The sequence below is a fragment of the Dipodomys spectabilis genome, unplaced genomic scaffold, assembly GCF_019054845.1.
Source record: "Dipodomys spectabilis isolate Male_0828 unplaced genomic scaffold, ASM1905484v1 ptg000783l, whole genome shotgun sequence".
Classification (NCBI taxonomy): domain Eukaryota; kingdom Metazoa; phylum Chordata; class Mammalia; order Rodentia; family Heteromyidae; genus Dipodomys; species Dipodomys spectabilis.
The window spans coordinates 19,926,656-19,949,746 of record NW_024871460.1 but is presented as its reverse complement, the minus strand read 5'-3'; the positions used below and the strand labels follow the sequence as shown (position 1 = coordinate 19,949,746).

At 42.5% G+C, this 23,091-nt stretch overlaps 1 protein-coding gene across 1 annotated transcript in view; it reads left to right on the top strand.

The window, feature by feature from the left end:
* The window catches only part of Spag1 (sperm associated antigen 1), a 55,993-nt gene that overhangs the window by 21,105 nt on the left and 11,797 nt on the right, over positions 1-23,091 (top strand). Inside the window, exons 8-14 of the mRNA XM_042673174.1 lie at positions 223-329; positions 6,760-6,919; positions 11,281-11,446; positions 11,504-11,637; positions 11,968-12,067; positions 17,073-17,225; positions 22,112-22,278. Of these exons, the coding sequence (XP_042529108.1) occupies positions 223-329; positions 6,760-6,919; positions 11,281-11,446; positions 11,504-11,637; positions 11,968-12,067; positions 17,073-17,225; positions 22,112-22,278 (987 nt within the window). The remainder of the gene's footprint in view (positions 1-222; positions 330-6,759; positions 6,920-11,280; positions 11,447-11,503; positions 11,638-11,967; positions 12,068-17,072; positions 17,226-22,111; positions 22,279-23,091) is intronic.

Genomic DNA, 23,091 nt, shown 5'->3' with positions numbered 1-23,091 from the left:
CTGGCTGCAGAGGCCAGGATGGCAGCCGAGGTAGCTGCCTGGTATATCCTCTCTTGCTTGTTTACTACAGGTTTGTTTTCCCTGGGATCAACAAATGAAAGTGGGTAATTTAAGTTTTGCATCCTGATCTCCCCTACTGCTTGTATTTTCCCACTTGCAAAGTCTGTTCTACACATCAGGGCAGCTGTCCAACATCCAACTTTTATTTTGGTAAATTTTCAGCTCTTCTGCGTCGTGCCACTACGTATAAGCATCAAAACAAGTTCCAGGAAGCTCTAGAAGATTTGACTAAAGTACTAGATGTTGAGCCTGATAATGAACTGGCCAAGGTAAGTACAGAACATGGACTTGTCTCTCAATGCTGTTTCTGAATTTATGTTACAATGGTAACATTCTTGCCAAATCAGCGATGTTAAAGGGATAGTCAGAGCTTTGCAACGCAGATATATTCCAGATACAAAAAAATGTTGAACATCCTCCTGATGGGAAAGAACACAGGCTTTTAAGAAAAATAAAGTATTCCTAAGTAGAAACCTATCACTCAATGCCAGCTAATTTTTGTCACTTATAGTGCTGCAAGCATTGCTTTTTTCCAAACAAATCCCAATTTATTATGCAGAGTGGCACACAAGTTTCTAGGTATTACTGGTGAGTTTCACGGCCATAGAAGAGGTTTTAGCTGGCTTCTAGCATGGTAAGTATAGCATCATTGATAGCACATACTACCCAACTGAGTGGATTAACTCAGATATGAATTAAGGGGCTCTATATTAAGGCCTAAAGAGTAGAGGTAAGGTCAACCATAGTGGCTGAAGCTTGTAATCCAAGCTGTTGTGGAGGTCGTTTGAGGCCAAGCTGGGCATAAGTTTACAAGACTCTGTTCCACTCAATGGCTGGGTGCAGTGGTACACACTTGTCATCCATAGTGACACAGGGTAAGATCACAAAGCTAGGCATCCATTGCTCATGTCTGTAATCCTCACTACTCAGATGGCTGAGATATGAGGATCACAATTCAAATCACAGGAAAGCCAATGAGACTCATTTCCAATTAACCAGCAAAAAGCTGGAAGTGGAGGTATTGCTAAAGTGGTAGAGTGCCAACCTTGAGAGGAAAAGCTAAAGGACAGCACCCGAGTTCAAGCCCCAGTCCCAGCACACACACACACACACACACACACACACACACACACACAAGGAAGATGGCAATACAGGCCTGAGCATAAAGTGAGATTCTACCTAGAAAATAATTCAAAAATGGCTGGAAGCATGACTCAAGTTGCAAAACATCAGCTTAGCAAGCATGAGTCCCTTAATTCAATCTCAAGCACTACAAAAAGAAAATTGTAGAGATAAGTGAGAAGTCTAAGATTTTACCCTCCTTGGCATATGTTTTCTCTCATACGTGGAAGCTAGATCTAAAATACAGGGCATAATAAATTATGCAGGTCTCTAGGCATTCACACACAGCGCGAACAAGGAGGATGTAATGCCCATGTGCATCCAATCAATACAACATAATATTTATTGAAATAAACTCCAGGAAATGAAGACAAAAGTTTTCCTTTTGTTCTGTTTGTTCATTTATATATCTTTGGGGAGGGAGACAGGGTGAACATATGCAGCAGTGGTACTCACCAGACACTTGGTTGAAAATGAACTATACAACTTCTGGGTATGGATGTGAGGGAAAAACTGAGAGTGAGGGAAGGGGTGACATTGTCCAAAAAGAAATGTACTCTTTACCTGAGATATGTAACTGGAAGCACTCTGTACATCACCTTTATAATAAAAATAAAAAATAAAAAACTAAAAATATAAAAGAAAGGGACTTAGGGAAGTAAAGCTGTGACTCCAGAAGAGGTAGAATGCTAGACTTGAGTCAAAAAGCTCTGGAACAGCACCAGGTCTCGAGTTCAAGCCCCAGGACTAGCACAAAAAAAGGTAAAAGAAAATAAAGGAAGGAAGGAAGGAAGGAGTTACACAGCAGATACCCTACGTCAGACACAAAGGACTTGGTCACTCATGGCATGTCAGACAGATGAGCTTCACATTCATGTCAGTTCCCTTGTTCCCAATAACTGGAGGAGTGATACAGAGTGACCCAGGTGGATGTTACCACTCTGTACATTTGTGTGATAGCTAGGGAGTCTATACTTCAGGAAGAGGCACTGTGGCTCAAGTGGTAGAGTGCTAGCCTTGAGCAAAAACAAGTTCAGGAGGCTGGGAAGGTGGCTTAGTAGTAGAGTGCTTTCCTAGCATGCATGAGGCCCTAGGTTTGATTCCTCAGCACCACATAAGCAGAAAAAGCCGGAAGTAGCGCTGTGTCTCAAGTGGTAGATTGCTAGCCCTGAGCTAGAGCTGAGGTACAGCACCCAGTCCCAGAGTTCAGGCCCCATGACCAACAACAACAACAACAAAACCCCCAAAATCAGGGACAGTGCCCAAGCCTTGAGTTCAGATACACACAGACACAGACACAGACACAGACACAGACACAGACACAGACACACACACACACACACACACACACACACACACACGCACGCACACATCTCTAATCTGGGGAGAGGAAGGGGAATAACCAAACACTGAAACAAGGACACAGGATGACCCATTGCAACAAGGATACCCACAGGACAGTATATTGGAAATGAACTTTACAACTTTGGGGGGGTGTGGGGGGAGAATGGTGTGGGGAGGAGTGTGGGAGGTAGGGGAGGGAAGGGATAGTGGGAGAACAAGGAAGGGCAGGGGTAACAATGATCGACAAGTAATGTACTCCTTGCCTCACTCATGTAACTGCAACCCCTCTGTACAGCATCTTTACAATTTTAAAAAGAAAAAGAAAAAAACCCCATCTTTTATGATGGGTTATTAGCAAATCTGCCCAACCTCTGCTCCAGAGGCAATTACCATCTTTATTATACTGGAGAGCAAAATACTTGCCCTGTTCTCTACAGGAAATGCTACTTATGCTTCCCAAGGCTATTCTTGGTACAAACATCCTTAAAGATAGTCCTAGGTCAGTGTCCCCACTCAAAATATGGGCAGAATTGGAGAAGCTCATAAACAGCTGTCTTCCATTGATAAACTGTACCTAAGTTTCCACTAACTTCGGTGCCTACTGGGTTATATATCATACTTTCTCTGGATGTCCTTTATATGATGCTTATAGACATTAAGTGTTAATGTAACAGTATTATAAGAGAAAAATGTTGGAACAAGAGAAGCCACTTTCATTTTACAACAATAATTTTATGTTCAAATATTAACTTTTAAGCCTTCTCCAAATGCATTTTTAGCTTAACCATATGTAAAGATGAACTCAAAATGGATAATATACCTTAATGTAAAATCTAAAATAAAAGTTCTAGAAGAAAACATAGTAAGCCAGGCACTGGCTGCCCACACTCCTAGTTATTCAGGAGGCTGAGATCTGAGGTTACAGTTTAAAGCCATCTGAAGGCAAGAAAATCTGTGAGATTCTGATCTCCAGTTAAGCACAAAAAAAAAAAGCTGAAAATGGAGCTGTGGTTCAAGTGGCAGAACACTAGCCTTGTGCACAAAAACTCAGGGGACAGCACCCAGGCCCTGAGTTCAAGCACCACGAACAGAAAAAAAAAAAAAAAGAATTTCTCTTCATTGCTATTTTGTTGTTGTTGTTGTTATGGTCGAGGAGCTTAAACTCCGGGCTTGGGCTCTGTCCCTGAGCTTTTCAGATCAAGGAGAGAGTTCTACCACTTGAGCCACAGCACTGTTTCTGTTTTTCAAGTGGTTAATTGGAGATAAGAGTCTCACTGACTTTCCTGCCTGGGCTGATTTTGAACCACAATCCTTAAATCTCAGCTTCTTGAGTAGTTAGGATTACAGGCTTGAGCCACTGTTACCCGGCCATTCATTGCTGTTTTTGTTTTATCCTTTTTTTGTCTTGTTGGTTCATTTATCTGCTTTTAAGAGGGTAAGGCGGGGGTGGGGGGAGATACAGAAATGAAGGGACAAAGGGTAAACAAATGCAGCAGTAGTATTCATTAGATACTATGCTGTAAATGAATTATACAATCTGTGGGTTGAGACAGGAGGAAAAAACTGGGAAAGGCAAGAGGAAGGGTTGACATCGTCCTATAAAGAAATGTACTCATGGGGCTGGGAAGGTGGCTCAGTATAAGAATGCTTGTCTTGTATGCATGAGGCCCTGGGTTTGATTCCTCAGCACCACATAAGCAGAAAAAGCCAAGGTGGTGCTGTGGCTTAAAGTGCTAGCCTTGAGCTGAAGAGCTGAGGGACAGTGCCCAGGCCCAGACTTCAAGCCCCAGGACTGACAAAAAAGAAAAAGAAAAAAGAAATGTACTAATTACCTTATGTAACTGTAACCCCTGTGTATATCACCTTTATAACAGCAATTAAAAACTTGGTGATTTTTGTTTGTTTGTTTGTTTTTGGCTGGTCATGGCGCCTACCACTTGAGCCATAGCGCCACTTCTGGCTTTTTCTGCTTATGTGGTGCTGAGGAATCAAACCCAAGGCCTCATGCATGCAAGGCAAGCACCCTACCACTGAGCCACCTTCCCAGCCCATGATTTTTTTTTTTTTTGGCTAGTCTTGGGGCTTGAACTCAGGCCTGGGCGCTGTCCCTGAGCTTCTTTTGCTCAAGGCTAGCACTCTACCACTTGAGCCACAGCTCCACTTCTGGCTTTTTCTGTAGCTGTGGTACTGAGGAATGAAACCCATGCTAGGCAAGCACTCTACCACTAAGCCACATTCCCAGCCCCAGTGACTTTTATTTAAATGAATATTTTCTTCATATGACCTGGAAAATATAGTCTATAAAAGAAAAAATTGATAAATTCAACTTCATCAAGTTTAAAAAGGTCTGCTTTCTTGAATGACACTATTAGAAGAATAGGAGGATAAGCCATAGACTGAAGAAAATGTTTGCAAATCAACTGAAGACTTGTATCAAGAACTGTCAAAACTTAATAAGAAAACAAAAGGCTAAATAGGAAATAAGCAAATACATTTGCATAAATGCACACATTCGCATGCATATAATTTGGCAGTGCTCGGGATCAAACCCAAGCCTTGTACAGGCAAGGCAATTGCTCTATCACTGAGGTATCCTTTCAGACCAAACAAAATATTTGATCTGACAGTTTATCAGAAGACATATAAAGATGGAAAATAAGCACATGAAAAGATGTTCAAATGTTATTAATGTTAGGGAAATATAAATTCAAAAGTGAGATGAAAGGACTTACTGTACCAATTGTTGGTGAAGATGTGGAGGAAATGAAATTCCTGGGAATGTAAAATAGTGACCACTTGTTTGGAAAATAATTTGGCAGTATCATAAAAAGTTAAACATAAAAACATATGCCTGTCATATGCTCTAGTCATTCCATTCCACTTTTAGGTGTTTACACAAGAAAAATGCAATCATATATCCATACAAAGACCTATTCTTGAATACTCATAACAACTATATTTGTAATAAAATAGGACAGTCTAAAATGTCCGTTGGCAGGTGAATGCTATATCCACACTATGGACTTGACCCACAGTGCAACGGAATGTGCTATTGAGACACAGAAAGCACAGATGGTTCTAAGTGATTGTGCTGAGTGCAAGCAGCCAGGCAGAAACAAGAACATGCAGAATGAGTCTGTCTATATGAAGATCTAGAATGCAAACTAGCCTGTCACACAGAACAATGGTTGCAGAGAGGGGTAGGGGAGTGGAAGAAACTTTGGGGAGTGATAGATGTGTTTTATCTTAATACCCTATCAACTTGTACATTTTAAGTATGTGCACTTCTTGTCATTTATCCTTCATGAACATTTTAAAGATGGAGGGATGGTTTGATGTACACATTCTGTTTTTCCTTTATTTATTTATTTTTGCCAAGCCCTGGGGCTTGAACTTGGGGCCTGAATTTTGTTCCTGAGCCTCTTTTTGCTCAAGGCTAGTGCTCTACAACTTGAGTCACAGCACCACTTTTGGCTTTTTTTTTTTCGGGGGGGGGGGGGGGGTCTGGTCGTGGGGCCTGAACCCTGGGCCTGGGCGCTGTCCCTCAGCTCTTCAGCTCAAGGCTAGCGCTCTACCACTTGAGCAACAGCACCACTTCCGGCTTTTTTCTTTTTGCTTATGTGGTGCTGAGGAATGGAACCCAGGGCCTCATGCATGCAAGGCAAGCGCTCTACCATTGAGCCATCTTCCCAGCCCCACTTTTGGCTTTTTCTGAGTAGTTTATCAGAGATAGGCGTCTCAGGAGCTTTCTTGCCTGTGCTGCCTTCAAAAACCTTGATCCTTAGATCTCAGCCTCCTTAGAAGCTAGGATTACAGGTGTTAACCACCAATGCCCAGCTAAATGTTTATTCTAGTTGACATAAAGAATTTCAGGACTTTCAACTACTTTTAAGGAAATATGTAGCATGATTTTATTTGTTTAAACATCTATATGTTTATATGTATGGAAACATATGGGAAAAATCACCAAAATGTTGGTAGTGTTACCTGAGTGGCAGGATTTGGGGTAGATTTTTCTCTTTCCTTTTTGTATTTGTCACTCAAAGGCCTTTTTTTCTTCTATTTTTAAGTAAACATATAATTATAATCAGATAATTTTTTGAAGAAAAAGAAATTAGACCACCATAAGAGCCTTATGTTATCTCCACTTAAAAACATCTGCATATTCTTATCTGTAAGATCACTTTTTCATTAAAGGAAAACATGTTTATCGGTATGGTGATTATGTTGCAGAAAACCTTGTCTGAGGTTGAACGAGATCTGAAAAATTCTGAACCTGCATCGAAGACACAGACCAAGGGAAGAAGGATGGTCATCGAAGAAGTAGAAAACTCAGAAGATGATAATGGAAAGGAGAGAAGAGTAACACAAGAAGATGGCAGCGGAGATCAGAGTAAAATGCCTTTTCTATTTCAGTTATGCAAAAAACTAACTTTTCATACAATGTGCTAGGCCAGATTTCCTTCCTTCCTTCCTTCCTTCCTTCCTTCCTTCCTTCCTTCCTTCCTCCTTCCTCCTTCCTCCCTCCCACCCTCCCTTCCTCCCTTCCATAGTATATGCTGGTCTGGAACTCCCTATGTTGCCAAGACTGGCTTTAAATTCATGAACATCTTTCCTCATTTTCTCAAGTGCTTTTTCTAGCTTTACCTTGTCAAGTTACAAGTACATTTAATTAATTTTTTCTCAGTATAGAGTAATACAATCTCCTCACTCTTCTTTTTCTTCTTAGTCTAGAACCTTTTTCTAGTGCTCAGTTGAATTCCTGAATATCACATGTTAATGTAAATGTTTCTGTGCGGCACCAATTATTTGCAAGTTAACTCCTTAAATCTCACAGGTGATTTTGTATATCCACTTGGATACAAACAAATTCGTTTCATTTTACTCAAATAGGTGCCCAGAGATGGCTCCATTTATATTCCTACATTGAATACATTGTTGGACAGTTACTAAGCATACCGGACCCCGCCCCCCCCCCCCCCCAAAAAAAAAAAAAAAAAGAATCTCATGGACTTTCCAACTCAGGCTATCTTCCAACCACAATCCTCAGCTCTCAGCCTCTTGCATAGCTAGGATTACAGGCATAAGTTACCAATGACCACAGCTTTAACATTTTATGTTTGTTTTTTGTTTTGTTTTTTGTCGGTCATGGGGTCTGAACTCTGGGCCTGGGCGCTGTCCCTCAGCTCTTCAGCTCAAGGCTAGCACCCTACCACTTGAGCCACAGTGCCACTTTGGCTTTTTCTGCTTGTGTGGTGCTGAAGAATCAAACCTAGGGCCTCATGCATGCAAGGCTAGCACTCTACCACTGAGCCACCTTCCCAATCCCAGCTTTGACATTTTAAAAATGAGGCTACCTCTCAAAATTTTCAAAGATGCCATTGATCATTATTAGCCTTTAGAAACATGATTTTCTTGTATGTTGCTAATTCACTTATGCTTTCAAGGATCCTGTGTATAAATTATTTGTAATTTCTTTTATAGTTAGGTTGTTTCTTTTTTAGTTATATTGTCTGCCAGTAAGGCTGGTTCTCTTTTTCATTTCCCTTTGGTGCATCTGTTTTGGTTTCCTTACTTGTTTCAGTCTCAGAGGGCTAACATAGAGTCTTCCTCCATAATTTTGACCTTATTGTGTTTTGGTAGATTCTTTTAGGAAGTAGCTTTTGATTTCGCTATGGTTGAGTGTTTTGATTTCTTTCGTGTGCTAATCTTGAGGCTTGAACTCAGGGCCTGGGCACTGATCCTGAGCTTTTTTGCTCAAGACTAGCTCTCTACTACTTGAGATGTACCTCTGTTTTGGCTTTTTTTTTTTTTTTTTTTGGTCAGTCATGGGGCTTGAACACTGGGCGACCAAAAAAAAAAAAAAAATTAGTGAGTCTTATTTTGCTGATACCTTGTAGAAGATTTTTGTATCTATGTCCACGAGAGATAATAGACTTCAGTCTTGTTTTTCTTTTTGTCGATTGTGGGGCTTGAACTCTGGGCCTGGGCACTGTCCCTCAGCTCTTCAACTCAAGGCTAGTGCCATAGCACCATTTCTGGTTTTCCAAGTGGTTTATTGGAGTTAAGAGTCTCACGGACTTTCCTGCCCAGACTGGCTTTGAATGGTGATCCTCAGATCTCAGCCTTCTGCGTACAGGCCTTAGCTACCAGTGCCCAGCTAGACTTCCATCTGCTTTCCTCCCTCCTTTTTTCCTCCTCCTCCCTCTTTCTCCCTTTCTCTTTTCCTTTCTTCCTTGCATTCATTTATTTATTTCCATGTTTGTGTGATTTTGGTATTAGGACAATGCTAGCCTCAGTAGTGTTTTTCAGAAAACAGAAGTACTTCCTTCACTTGTTTTCTGAAAAATAATTGCACTCTGGCTGAAGGTGTATTTTGAGACTATGTTTTTATATACTTGCACAGATAGTGGAATTATGCAAAATGTACCTTTTTGTATCTGTTGTCGTCACTCAGCAAAATGTTCTCCAGATTCATCCATGGTACAGCATGTATCAGTACTCCATTCCTTTTTATGTAGAAACATTTCATTGTATGGCTAACACCATGTTTTCTTTATTTATCACTTGATGGATATTTGAATTGTTTCTCTTTTTTTTTTGGATACAAAAGAACAAATGTTGTTGTGAGCATTTATATACAGTGGTATGAACTGAGGTTTCAAATTTTCTTGGGTGTACTCTTGGAGGTAGAATTGCTGGGCTGTGTGATAGCTATATGTGTAACTTCTTGAGTAGCTGCAGACTGTTTTCCCAAGGGACCACACCAGCATTGTATGAAGGTTTCAATTTCTCCATATTCTCACCAACATTTGTGTTTCTCTCTCTTTGTCATTATAGGCATCCTAGTGGGTGATGAAGTGGTGTCCCCTTTGGTTTGGTTTTGCATTTGCTTAATGACTATGTGGACTATCATTTTATGTGCTTGTTGGTCTTTTTGTTGTTTACTCTTCCTTTTTTCTCTTCCTTTCTTTCCCCTTCCCCATTCTCTCCTGCCTCCTTCCTTTCTGCACTCCTCTCCCCCTCTCCCCTCCCCCCTCCTCCTTTCCATCCCCTTCCACCTCTAACCCTTCCCTACTCCTCTCTCCTTTTCCCCCTCCTGGGATTTGAACTCAAGACTTTACACTTGCTAGGAGATGCTCTACCACTTTGGTCACACAGCTCTCTCCCTTCCCCCCTTGTATCCTTCCCTTCCCTTTCTCCTTTTCCCCCTTCCCTTCTCTTCTTTTTGTGGGGTCTTGCTCCAGGTAGCTCAAGGGTAGCCTAGAATTTTAGATCTTCCTGCATTGGTCTCTCTACTGTCATTTTTTTTTTCACCTAGCATCAGTTATTATGATCATATAAATTTTTTATTTATCCTGTTAATATTTTATGTTGGAGAATTGAGCTACCTGTTCCCACCTGAGATGAATTCCTGCTTGACCAAGGTACACAATCCTTTTTAATACACTGTAGCTTCTTAGTATTTTGTTGAGATTTTCAAATCTACTGATTGCTCATACTATCCTAAGGTTCCACTATTGTTCTTTTAATATTCATTATTGTTGACTTTTTTTTTTTTTTTTTTACCACCACACTCTTAGTTTCTAGGGCAACAGATCCTTATGGTTTCTCTCATTCCTAGGCATTCTTCCATCTACAATGGAGATTCTATTCTCATCCTTTAAGAGTATTTCTGCTTTGTAGCGTGACCCATTTACAGCCAATCTTTCATGAACTTTCAGGCCATCCTCTGATCTATATAGAGAGCCATCCCTTAAACAGCCCCTCTGCATTGGGGCATGAGTAAGTCATTATCCAGCGAGACTCCTGGGTCCTTCATGTTCCAGCCTCCTTCCCTCTCCTTGTAAGTTGCTCAGGAATACTTCAGTCTTTAGTTCAAATCCCAATTAGGCTGGCTTCTTGTTCTCTGGACTTGGACAAATTCCTTAGTGTCTTCCAGTGTCTCTCTTGCCTGGTAAAGTAGGAAAGATACTACTTGCCATAAAATCAATGGGGTGCTGTGTCTAAGGATTTAGGCCTGTAGTAAGTTGTAAATAAAAGGATATGGGTGTGGTGGTAGCTGGAGGGTGATTCCTGTTGAACCTGAGGCTCTATCTAGAAAATAACAAAAGCTTAAATAGGGCTGGAGGTGGAGCTCAATTGGTCGAGGGCTTGCCTATCCAGTGGGTGCCCAGAGTTCACCCTCCAGGCCCCTGGAGAAAACAAGACACAACCGAAGCCAAACCGTGCACACTTCTTAAGGCTATCAATACCTGAGATCTTGGAAACAAATTCAGATTTTTAGTTTGAACAAGGCGGGAGTGGAAAATGGTCTTCTTAATACTTTCTTTAACTTTTAAATGCTGGGTGCATATCTTATGCAACTTCTTTGACACATTCACTTTGTGAATTCAAAGTCACCTTGGTTTTTAGTTTTCATTCGAATGCCCGTGTTTCACCCGGTCCTTTAAACCGGGGAGGTGCCCTGGCGTCGGGTGCGAACGAGGGCTGGATTCTAGTGACCCGGCCTTGCCAAGCTGTGAGTGGAGGTGGGGGGACCGCCTCCCGAGCCGCGCGTCGCAGCCGGGCGCGGTGTCCTGGGGCGGCCGGGGCGGGAGCGCCGGAGGCCGGGGAACCCCGGGCTCCGCCCCGGGGCGGGCAGGCGGCCGCTCGGTTTCCCCGCGGTCCCGCCCCTCTGCGCCGGCCCACGGCCTCCGCGGTAGTCGGTGCGGGTGATGCCGCCGCTGACTTCCCGCATCCGCTTCCTCGCAGCGGCCCCGCGCGCCATGGGCAACATCCAGAAGAAGCTGTCCGGCAAAGGCGAGGGCGGCCGGCGGCCGGCCAGGGGCGCCCCGCGGCGAGGCCGGGCGCCGGGGCCGGGCGCGGGCGAGCGGGACGCGCCGAGGGCGACCTCCACGGCCGCCGGCGACGCCAACGGGCACCCGGGCAGCGGGCGGGGCAGCGGGGACCCCGCGGGGGCCCGCGAGCTCCCCAGCCCCGACCCCGGCCCCGGCGCCCCGGCGGACCCCGCCGGCCTGAAGAACCAGGGCAACGAGCTGTTCAAGAACGGGCAGTTCGCCGAGGCGGCCCGCAGGTACGCGGCGGCCATCGAGCAGCTGGAGCCCGCAGGTGGGTGAGCCCCGAGCGCCCTGCGCACCCCGCGGCCTGCCGGGGACCCCCGAGCCTGCCTTCCCGGTCACCGCGGGCACCTGGTGACCCGAGCCCGGTGGCAATACCCGGGAACGCCGCTCGCTCGCGGGGCGGGGGGCGGCCCAGCCGGGGACCAGGGCCCCGGCGAGGATCGGCGGGACCCAGGCAGGGCCCCCCCGCGCACCCGCGGGGCTCCGCAGTGCCCAGCAAGGCTGCGGGACTGCAGTGCCACCCCGACCGCTGTCGCAGTGCGCGGGTGATTTCTGTGATTTGGCTACTGGCTTTAACTGTATTAAATTGTGATTTTAGGAAGTGAGAGTGCAGATGCCCTAAGTATCTTGTATTCAAATAGAGCAGCCTGTTACCTAAAGGAAGGAAACTGCGGCGGTTGCATTCAAGACTGTAACAGGTAAGCTGCAGGCTTTTGGCTTTGTCAGAGATCCTTACAATTTCCGAGTGACTAAGGCAGGCGTTGATGATAATCTGAATTTCCTGCCTAGGGGGCCTAACTTCTTAAAGACAGTTTGGAGAGGTGTGTTAGTTGATTGATAAATTAAAAATCTGTCCGCTTCACTCCCCGGAGTGCAGGCACTGCCCCTCCCAGATTCTTGCTCCGTCTTATCATTCTGGGCTTCTAGAGAAGCTAATCCGGTTGTAAGTCCGGAATGGCTTATCTTGGAAGCTTGGTTTCCTCGGATCCTTTCCAGAGGGTACCTAATGGCTCAGTATAGTCTTCGAGATCACTGTGAACGATGCTGGCACCAGCTGGCTCCCCAAACGAGTTTTCTGGACCACTTCCTTCCCCTCCCCTCCCTGCTCTCCAAGCCTCTGCTCACCCTGAACTCAAAGCCTGGAATGCCTTTAGCAATCCCTGCCTGCCAGCTCTCCTCAGGCTCCCCAGCCATCTGCAGGGCTGTGATGACACTGGGTCACACCTAGAGGTCCTCATACCATTCACTGCAGTGGATTTCAACTCCTCACAGGGCAGGACTGTTGTTGGTGCTCAGTAAGTTACCCGACAGGGTGAGTGAGTGGTGCATGAATAGAACATACTGTTTTCTTTAGTCATTAAGTGATGAGCCTGCCACAGGATCCCTTTGACAAGAAGTGACTATTAGTGCTTCTGAAAAAATAAGAAGTTGTGTCCTGGTGTGACTAATACAGCCATGGTTTTCTCCTTTTTTTTTTTTTTAATGTAATTACCTAACGATCACCCCAGTACACTGCAGAAGCCCTAGACCAGACAGTGAATTATGTGGATACTCTGTTTCTAAGAGGAACTATTTATTAGCTTACATTAACAACATATTTCTGTCATTGGCATTACCAGTTTACTTGGTGTGGGTAAATTCTGTATAGATCTGTGCCCTACAGTATAAAATGAAAGCTTGAGGAACTTGGGTTTTTTTTTTTTTTTGGCTAATTTTACATATACATATTTAACACAAATCATGTTTATATTTTGACTTGATCCCATCTACAGTGATGCTGGCGCATGTTAGTGATTTGTTCTGTTTTCTGGGCTTTATGAACTGGTTGATGTCAAGTTGGTAGTTTGAAATCTGCCGTGGCACAAGTACTGATCCCAAGAAAACTGGCACCTGCCACAAATCTGGGCGCTTTTCCTTTTTCCTTTTATCTGAAAGCTTGTTAAGCCTCTACCACTACCTATAACTAACTGACGAGACTTGTTAGCTATCAGGCATATTGAGATGGTAGCCAATAGTCTTAAAGCTCAAGTGTCTATTTCTAATACATTATCCACAGACTGGTTTCAGGACCTGTAGTGAGTGAAGTCAGGATTCCTTACTTAAAACTTGAGACCTCTGCCATGCACTGGTGGCTCATGTCTGTAATACTAGCTACACAGGAGGCTGAGATCTAAGGATCAGTGTTCAAAGCTAATCTGAGTAGGAAAGTCCTTGAGGCTTGTATCTCCAATAAGCCACTCAGAAAAAGTTGGAAGTAATGCTATGGCTCAAATGGTAGAGTACTAGCCTTGAGAAAAAGAATCTCGTTACTATGCCCAGGCCCTGAGTTCAAGCCCAGGAGCAGCGTGTGCACATGCACACACATACAAAATCGCATAAACTTGAGACCTCTAGCCGAGCATGGTGCTGCACAGCTATAATTCTAGCACAGAGAAGGTTGTGGCAGGAGAATTTTGAGTTCCAGGCCAGCCGGGGCCACAGAGCAAGACTCTGACTTAAAAACAAATCTTAACACTTGAGACCTTTAAAGTTAGGACTGAAGTAGCCTTACTTTGACGTTAAGTGAAATTGCTTAAGGAGCTATCATATTCTGGCTAAAATTGTGTTTCAGTGTCAATTGGGATGAAATAAAAGATGAGACTGAAGGCTGATATCCAGGGAAGCTAGATGTAGGGTTGGTTCTGGGCTAGAGGACAGGAGGGAGGTGAGAGAGGGAGGCTGGGCATCAGTTTAGATAGCTATCCTTAGGTAACAGCTGTGTTCTGGGCCAAGGAATCTTGCTGTGCTGGTCAGTGTTGACTTGCATACAGGCCGACCTACTTAAATGTCTCCTTGATAGCAGGCAAATGAGGCCCAGCAGGATGGGCAGGGAGCCCAAAGGGTGGTGATGTTATCCAAAGTTGGGATTCTCAAAAGTTATTTTAATGCCAGAGAAGCCATGAAATTGGGAGAGTTGTTAGGTCTTGAGTAAGTTCTGGTTGAAAAGTTGTCTGTGTTTGTTTTTATGATTGGGTGTATTTTTTTTCTTTAATAGAATTTAAATTCAAAATCTCATATTCATTTTCAAGATGAAGGGAAAAAAGATCCAATAACTGTTGGATTTACTGTGCTACGAAGTGCTAAAAAATTAAGCATCGCACTTCATGAAGTTTAGATCCCAATGTAGTTGGGGCCATCTTGGTTGGATAAAGGGCACCTTGAGTATTGGAAGTGTGCATGATCTGGAGGTATTTGTGTAGTTACACTGTCCTCAGCAGTAACCGACGCCGGCTTTAAGGCCGTGATGTGACAATTCATCCAGATGTCCAGGCGTCCAGTATCTAGTGCTTAGACTTAGTTGATTTTTAACTTCATTTTCATGAGAACTTTAATTACCAAAGTAACACATGCCCATGAGAGAAAACAAAATGTAAAAAGCCAGCATAACACAAATGGGGATTGTTGAGATAACTCACAATGCTTATAACTTGGGCACCGGGAAACTGGTTGTTTTCCAAAGCAATGAAGCCACTTCAGTTTAGTGGCAACCCTGGAGTCATTTCTGAGGTATAGAGTCCAGATCTCAGCTGAAGGTGATGTGGAGATATGGGAAGGGTGGCAGGTGACTCAGTTTCTTCATGGGCGGCGTGTGTGCTTGTGTGCTTGTGAGTAGTAGGAGGTAGGAAGAATGCAGCTCTGAGGGCTCCCTCAGAGGTGTTTCCTGAGTCTCACATGGCAAGGTGTTAATGTAGGGCTGGGAACCTGGCTAATTAATGATGCTCAGGACAGGCAATGAACTTGGCCTACAGGAAGCTTCTGTTCAAAAGACCAGACAGGTTGCATGTTACAGTAACCTGAGTAACCTCACCTGCACGATAAACCTATTAATACTTACCTGAGTGGCTAGAGACTGCTGCCTGGAAAGTAACAGCTTGCCCCCTCTCTCTGTCTCTCTTTCTTACTCTCCTCTTTCTTTTTTTCTTTGTTTGTTTCTTTCTTTCTCTGTCTCTCTCTGTCTTTCTGACTCTCTCTCTGTCTCTGTTTCTCTCTCTCCTCCCTCTCCTCTCTTTCCTCTCTCTCCTCTCTCCCCTTGCTCTTTCTTGTTTTTACCCAGGCAAGTTAGTAAATTATATATAAACAGCTAATATTATACCGGTTAGTGAAAAGCAAACCTGCAATCTCTGACACGGACAGTGTGGTGTGGATTCTAGAGGTCATGGACTCTTCATGAAGGACCTCTCTACTTCTTCACATCATTTTGTTCAACAAAGAGATTATTAGTTTTCACCCATAAAGTCTATTTTTTGTTGCTCACCAGGGGCTTGAACTCAGGGCCTAGGTACTATTCTTAAACTTTCTTTTTGCTCAAGGCTGTTGTTCTACCTCTTGGGCCATAGCTCTACTTCCTGCTTTTTGGTGGTTAATTGGAGATGAGTCTAAACTAGTCCTCACTAGTTTAGATTACAGGCATGAGCCCTATAAGTAGTCTTTTGATTGTATGTTTATTTCAGATAGTATTAAAGTAGCTCTAAACAGTTACTTCAAGGCTGAATGTGATAGTGCATTCCTGTCATTCCAGCTACATAGAAGGTGGAGATTGAAAGGATTGAGATTTGAGGCCAACTCTGGCAAAAGGTTTCTCTAGATCCCATCTCAGCAAACCTTTGTGTGTGCGCACATGTGTGTGCATGTGTGTGTGTGCGTGCTGCTTGCCTCTGTAATAATCCCAACTACATGGGTTGCATAGGTAGAAAGGATCTAGATCTGGGGCTAGCCTTGGGCAAAATGAGATTCTTCTACCTGAAAAATAACTAAAGGAGGAAAAAGAAAAAAACAAGGTCTGGGCCCATTGGCTTAAATAGTAGAGTGCTTGTCTGGCAAGCGTGAAGTCCTGAGTTTAAAATTTAGAACCACCAAAACAAACAAAACCAGAATATAACCTCAAGCTGTATGCCTCTTCAGTGATATGGAAAGCACTCCAAAGATACAAACGCACAAAATTTCATGACTTCTAAGAAATCAGCATATGTTTAGTTCCTTAATCTCCTTCTGTTCTATTATGAGACTTTTTTTGAAAAAATATGAGTTATGTTTATTTCCATGTTACAAAATGTACGAAGTTGGCCCTGATAGGAAAAAATAAAGGAGAAAGGGTGGAAAAGGAGAGAAGGCAAAAATGATGCTGTATCATATACAACAAGGTTTTATTTTAATTAACAGTGGTTAAGTTTTTGCCAGAATTGAGGACATGAACCAAATTTAAAATGCTGATATGAAACAGCATTAAAACACAATTTATGCATATAGTACTTCTAACACCTTTTCTAGAGAAGTGATTTTCAAAATGTTACTTACATTTCTGTGGTTCTGTACTGAGATGCCTTCTTAAATACACGGATGCAAGTAAAAATGTTCCTTTTAAACTTACAATAATATGAACCAGTTGGAAACTTGCTTTCCAATAATATGAACCAGTTGGAAACTTGCTTTTGTACTGGGTTCAACGGAACTAATATGAACTTGATTGCTTTATCTGTTTTTTTTTTTTTTTTGCACTGTTACTTGGTTAACTCTCCTGTTTGCTGTGTTGCCAGGTCTCTGGGATGAAATCTCCAATATGTAGATACTTGAGAATCTGGTGATGCAGTATATATAATCAGCTGAGAATTAAAAGAAAATGGTTTCCAAGATCAATCATATGCAATACTATTGTTTTTTGTGTAGGGCTCTGGAGCTCCATCCATTTTCCATGAAACCTCTCCTGCGACGAGCAATGGCCTATGAAACTTTAGAGCAGTATGGGAAAGCGTACGTGGATTACAAAACAGTGCTGCAAATAGACTATGGCATCCAGCTAGCAAACGACAGTATTAACAGGTAATTTATGCCAGCTAGTTAGTATCTAATTGTCTATGATGGATTCATTTTTTCCCCCTTCCCTCTCCTTCAAGAAGTAGGTCCCTGCGCAACTGCGTTGGCAGATACTCATTTCTTATGAATGACTGTCTTCTTTTACTCATTAAGCCCTCTGCTCTCTTCTCCCTAACTTAATTTCCAACTAGCCCATCATATGGGATAGCTTATGGGTTAACTTACAGAGTGAGCTACTTTTATACTTTTATATTTGCTTATAGAATAAGCAACTTTTATACCTTTACACTTCCATATTTGTTTTTTGGTCCATTTATTACTGTGTAGTACATTTTGTTTACTAACATGCATGCGGCTCACACATGCTGCTTAAATATCTATACTGCTAGCAAGGTGTTTTCAGAGATGGTGTAAATCGGGACTGAGTGTAGGCCAAAGTCTGGAAATGTAGTGAGAACTGCCATGCTGAACCTTCCTGCAGGGTATGTAAGTGGTGGAAACATATCTGTTCCAGTGTCTTCATGAAACCACTCAGATGTTTTATTTGGCTTTGGGAAATAGACCCTCACCTGGGAGTATTATTTATAATGGTGGGCTAGCAAAGTTTGGATCTTAATTTATATCATGATTAACTTACCTCCTGAGAATGGGAAGGCTGCAAGTTTCAGACTGGAGGGCTGAGATGTGTAGCCCAGTGGTAGCACACATATCTGAGGTTCTGGCTTCCATCCCCAGCAACCTGAATATACGTGAAAAAAGTCGCAGACATCATAACTTGCCTCCAGATGAAACGACATAGACACATTACATAGAGTTGGATAAAACATTCCCAGTTGTGTACCCTATTTCCTGATCTCATTTGTTAAAGTGTAACTTCTCAAGTATTTATGTGCCGTGCTGTGCCCTGTGTTCCATTACTCAGAGCTCCATAACCCTGGCCACTTTGCCTTACCCATACATAAGGTTTGTACTTTCTCCCTTTCTCCACATCATTTTGTCCCATTCTTGGCCTTCTATTTTATTGGGCACTTTTTTTCTTTTTTAATTTTCTTGTAAAGGTGATGTACAGTGGTGTTACAGTTACATGTGTGTGTGGTAATGAGTACATTTCTTGTGGAACATTGTTACCCCCTCCCTCCTTTTCTCCCTCTTTCCCTCCCCCCTTGACTCCCCTCCCTGTCAAGTTGTACAGTTCATTTCCAACATGGTGTCTTTCGAGCATCACTGTTGCATTGGTTCACTCTTCATCCTTTGTCTCGCTATTTTGTTATCCTCCTTCCCTTCCCCAGATCAGACAAACTTGGGCACTTCTTGATGTTAGGAACTGCAGCAAATCCATCTTCCTGGCTGCAATACCTCAATGGAAATGCGTTGACTGAAGTGTTTTCCCACAGGGAAAGCAGAGTGTACTTTGCTTTGAGCTTGCCCCACGGTCTGGCAATTGGAGAAAAAGCAGGATCTCCTCCAGAACAGGAGGCCTGAAGATAATGAGATACCTGGGAAGCTGGTAGAGAGGAATGGCCTTATCACAGGAGATTCAGGAAACCAAGTAGAGGCTAAATGTTTGTAGGAGCTGGTATGAAGGGCAAAGTGTATCTTGAGACCACGATTACGCTACTTTTTCAACTTCCTGCTTATGCTTAGTGGTATTTAGTAAGGCCAATATTGTGTAATTATCACCTCATTCCAACACATTTTCATCACTCCAAAGGAAACCCTCTACCTCATTCAGCTTCCCATTCTTCTCCCCCCAACCCCCATACCCTTGACAACCACTATCTTGTTTTCTGTGGATTTATCTGTTCTGGATATTTCCTATAAATAGAGTCATCAACTATGTGACTTCATGTTTAACTTCTTTTACTCAGCATCATGTTCTCTCAAGGTTCATCCGTGGTGTGGCAAGTATCAGTATTTCATTTATTTTTATTTTTTTAAATTTAATATGTATTTTTTATTGTAAAGATACTGTACAGAGTGGTGACAGTTACATGAGTAAGGTAGTGAGGACATTTCCTATCGAGCTTTGTTACACACTCCTTTGTTTTTTTCCCCTACCATCCCGTCCCTCCCCACATTCTCAACACCCCCCCCCCCCCCACACACACACCAAAGTTGTAAAGTTAATTTTCAACTTAGTGTCTTGTACATCTCATTGTTACAGTGGGTCAACCTGTATCCTTATTTCAGCATTTTATTTCCCTTCTCTTCCCCAAATTAGAAAAATGTAAAATGTATATACAAGATACAGGGCACCAGAATCAAATACAGGGAAAACAGGTTATATCATGGGGGAAGAACATAGAAAAGAAACAAAAAGGAAGTGGCGCTGTAGCTCAAGAGGTAGAGCGCTCACCTTGAGCTGAAGAGCTGAGGGACAGCGCATAAGCCCAGAGTTCAAGCCCCATGACCGACCAAAAAAAAATCACATAGGGGGCTGAGAAGGTGGCCCAGTGGTAGAGCGCCTGCCTTGCATGCCTGAGGCCCTGGGTTTGATTCCTCAGCACCCATAATAAAGAAAAAAAGCTGAAAGTGGCGCTGTGGCTCAAGTGGTAGAGCGCTAGCCTTGAGCTGACAACTGAGGGACAGACAGCACCCAAGGCTCAGAGTTCAGGCCCCACGACCGGTCCCCCCCCCAAAAAAAATCACATAGTATATTATAAGTACATTAAAAACAACAGCAACAAGATAAAACTTCTTGTGTCCCTATCTTGGGGTTCATTTTGCTTAGCATCATCTTATATGGTCATATGTGCATAGTTTATGATTTTTTCTGTTCATTTCATTTATTTTTATACTTGAATCCATCACATACATGATATGTCACAACATGTTTGTCCATTCATTAGTGGATAAATACTTTCGACTGGCTGTTGTGAATAGTGTGTTGAGAATTATGGGTGTTTGTTTGCATACCTGTTTCAGTTCCTTTTGCTATATACAAAGCAGTAGAGTTGTTGACTACATAGTAATTCTGTGTTTAACTTTTTGAGGTTTTTTTTTTTGGTCAGTCATGAGTCCTGAACTCTGGGCCTGGGCACTGTCTCTCAGCTCTTCAGCTCAAGGCTAGTGCTCTACCACTTGAACCACAGTGCCACTTTCGGCTTTTTCTGCTTATGTGGTGCTGGGGAATTGAACCCAGGGCCTCATGCATGTGAGGCAAGCACTCTACCACTGAGCCACCTTCCCAGCCCAACTTTTTGAGGTTTGTATTAGATCTTGTATATGTACTCAAAAAAGTTCTTTCATACCAACTTTTAAGACAGGCATTTTTTTTTTTTTTAGGGCTGAGGGCATGGTTTAAGTAAGAGAGTGCCTACTTAGCAAGTGAGAGGCCCTGAGTTGTTTTAAACCCCTGTACTGCCCTCCCCCCTCTGCAAAAACAGATGGTCATTTTGTAGTTGAATGGTCTCTGTTGGTGTGTTATTCTATAAGGCAGATGAGGAGGTTTTGGTTTTGCCCTATATTTTTAGATAAAATATTTTAAAAGTTTCATCATTCCTTTGTGAATTCCATGTTTATTTCCTTTTCCATCTATTTCAGTCCATTATGGAAAACTTGACATCAGCAATTTCTTTTTATTTTAATTTAGACCTCTGTGCTTATTTTATTTCTGTCTTCCATTAACCATATTCCTTTCTTCTTCTCCAGGAATCTTAATATGTTACATTCCCCTGCATATCCTTATTTCCTCCCTGGCAACAAATACATCATCTCTTTTCAGCTGCTTCTTCCTTCCTCTCTACTGGTAATACAAGTTTTGTTTAAAATTTCCTTTTTTTTTTTTTTTTTCCAAAATCTACTTTTTTCTTCTGTGATGATGGGTGGTTATACATTAATTTTCAAAAATACCCTTTTATGAGATATAGTTATAACAGACAAAGTTTACCATTGAAATTTCAGTTGAATAAATGGTAGGAAAGTGTGTATACTAAAGTTATCTGTATATAACTATAATTTCACACAAATAGTATATGAGATTATAGATGTCAGCTAAATGCATTGTACTAATTACTAGTTAACTTGTTCAGTCTTGGGAAATGCTGTTTTAAGTAAGATTCATCCCAAGACATAATTCAATTTTGTTTTTAAATCTAAGTGTGGCATTGTATATGTTTAAAATAATAATGATAGGATAATCAAGGACATAAGTCTGAGTTTTATGGTGGTAATTACTAAATGTCATTAGGATAAATGCTCTGGAGGTAGGCTCCAGTATCTTACTTTTCATGTTTATTCATATAAAAGAAAATAGATGAGCAGTTTTAGAAAGGAAAAAGTACCAAGGAGGAGTAGCTTAACCACATGGGAATGATTAAAGAAGAAGCTAGTCCTCACCTGCTGTTAGCTCCATTTTCCCCCAGTTGGTGCATTGAAATCTCATGGGACTTCTGATTATTCCCAAGAGGAATGCCTTATGAATTTAGTAAGCATTAAAGAATATGAAGGACGTTTCTTTTAGGCCTCCTACATTTTACTTTCATGTGTCACTTCTTCAGAAATTGAATTTTATTGAGCATATATTGCATTTTTTAAATAAAAAAGCAATTAAAAGGTCTTAATATTTTCTTTTGATGAGAAAATGGTCTAGTAGGCATGGTTGTACACATCTACTAATCCCAAGTATTTGGGATGCTGAGGCAGGAGGATCACTGGTTGGAGTCTAGTCTGGACAACACAGCAAAGTAGTCTGTCTCAAAGTAAAATAGAGCTACAACAACGAAGAGACAATGGTTACATCATTAAAGACAACTTTTTACAGTAATTTCAAAACTAGCTCAAAACGGTGTTTTCTACAAGGAAGTATACTTAGGTATGGCACCTGCTATCTTGATCTGACCTTCAAAAGTATAAAAAGCAAATCTTGATTAATAAACTCATTTTCTTTTTAGAATAACAAAAATATTAATAGAACTAGATGGACCAAATTGGCGAGAGAAGCTGCCACCCATTCCTACTGTGCCTACTTCTGAGCCATTTCGAGCTTGCTGTCCAGCAGCAGAGATGACCCCAGATCAAGCAGTTGATTCCAGCGGCCATCCCCCACCAAGCGTTCCAGGTGTGTCGGGGGAGGGGACCTCCATTCTCTACTTCTGGGGACTTCTGAAGTCCTGTGCACATTTCCTGAGTAAAGCAGAGAAGAGCCTGGAACTCTGGAACCAGATCTGGCTGACATGCCCCTCCCTCTCGTGGGACACCCCCTCCCCCTTTCTCCCTTTCTTTACCCACCCTTAAGTTGCTTTCCCCCTCCCATGTCTTAATATGAGGAAAGGGGAGAACAGGAATAATATTTCAGCAGACAGTTCTCAGGAATAAATGGAGATAATGTATATTATGTGCCCTAGCAGACTGCGTAAGTGACAGAGGTAGCAGATAGAGATTGGTGTGTGTAAAACACTAAAATATATAGCAGGCAATTTAGGGAGCAGAGTAGGCATCCACTTGAAGCTTGAGGGTTTGCTTGACAATATTCATGAAATAGTTACTGAGCCAGAGGCTGGAGATACTTGGATCCCTGTTTCCTACACCAATTCCACTATGCCTGTAGCTTAGTGAAAGGTGCAAAGTGCCTCCTGTACTCCTGTCTCAATGCTGTGCCAGGCAGCGTGCGTGCGTGGAGGCCATAGGAATCACGGTGGTGGTGCTTGTGAATGCACAGGAGCAGCCATGTTTGAGACCCCACACCTCTTCTCCTGTAGTCCTCTGTGTTCTGGAGCTTTATTTGATTCTCCCATCTCTAAAAACAAGATGTGCCATTATAGATCACATGGCATAATTTCTCATATTTTATTTTCTACTTCGAAAACGATAGTGGTTGGGGCTGGGAAGGTGGCTCAGTGGTAGAGCGCTTGCCTTGCATGCAAGAAGCTCC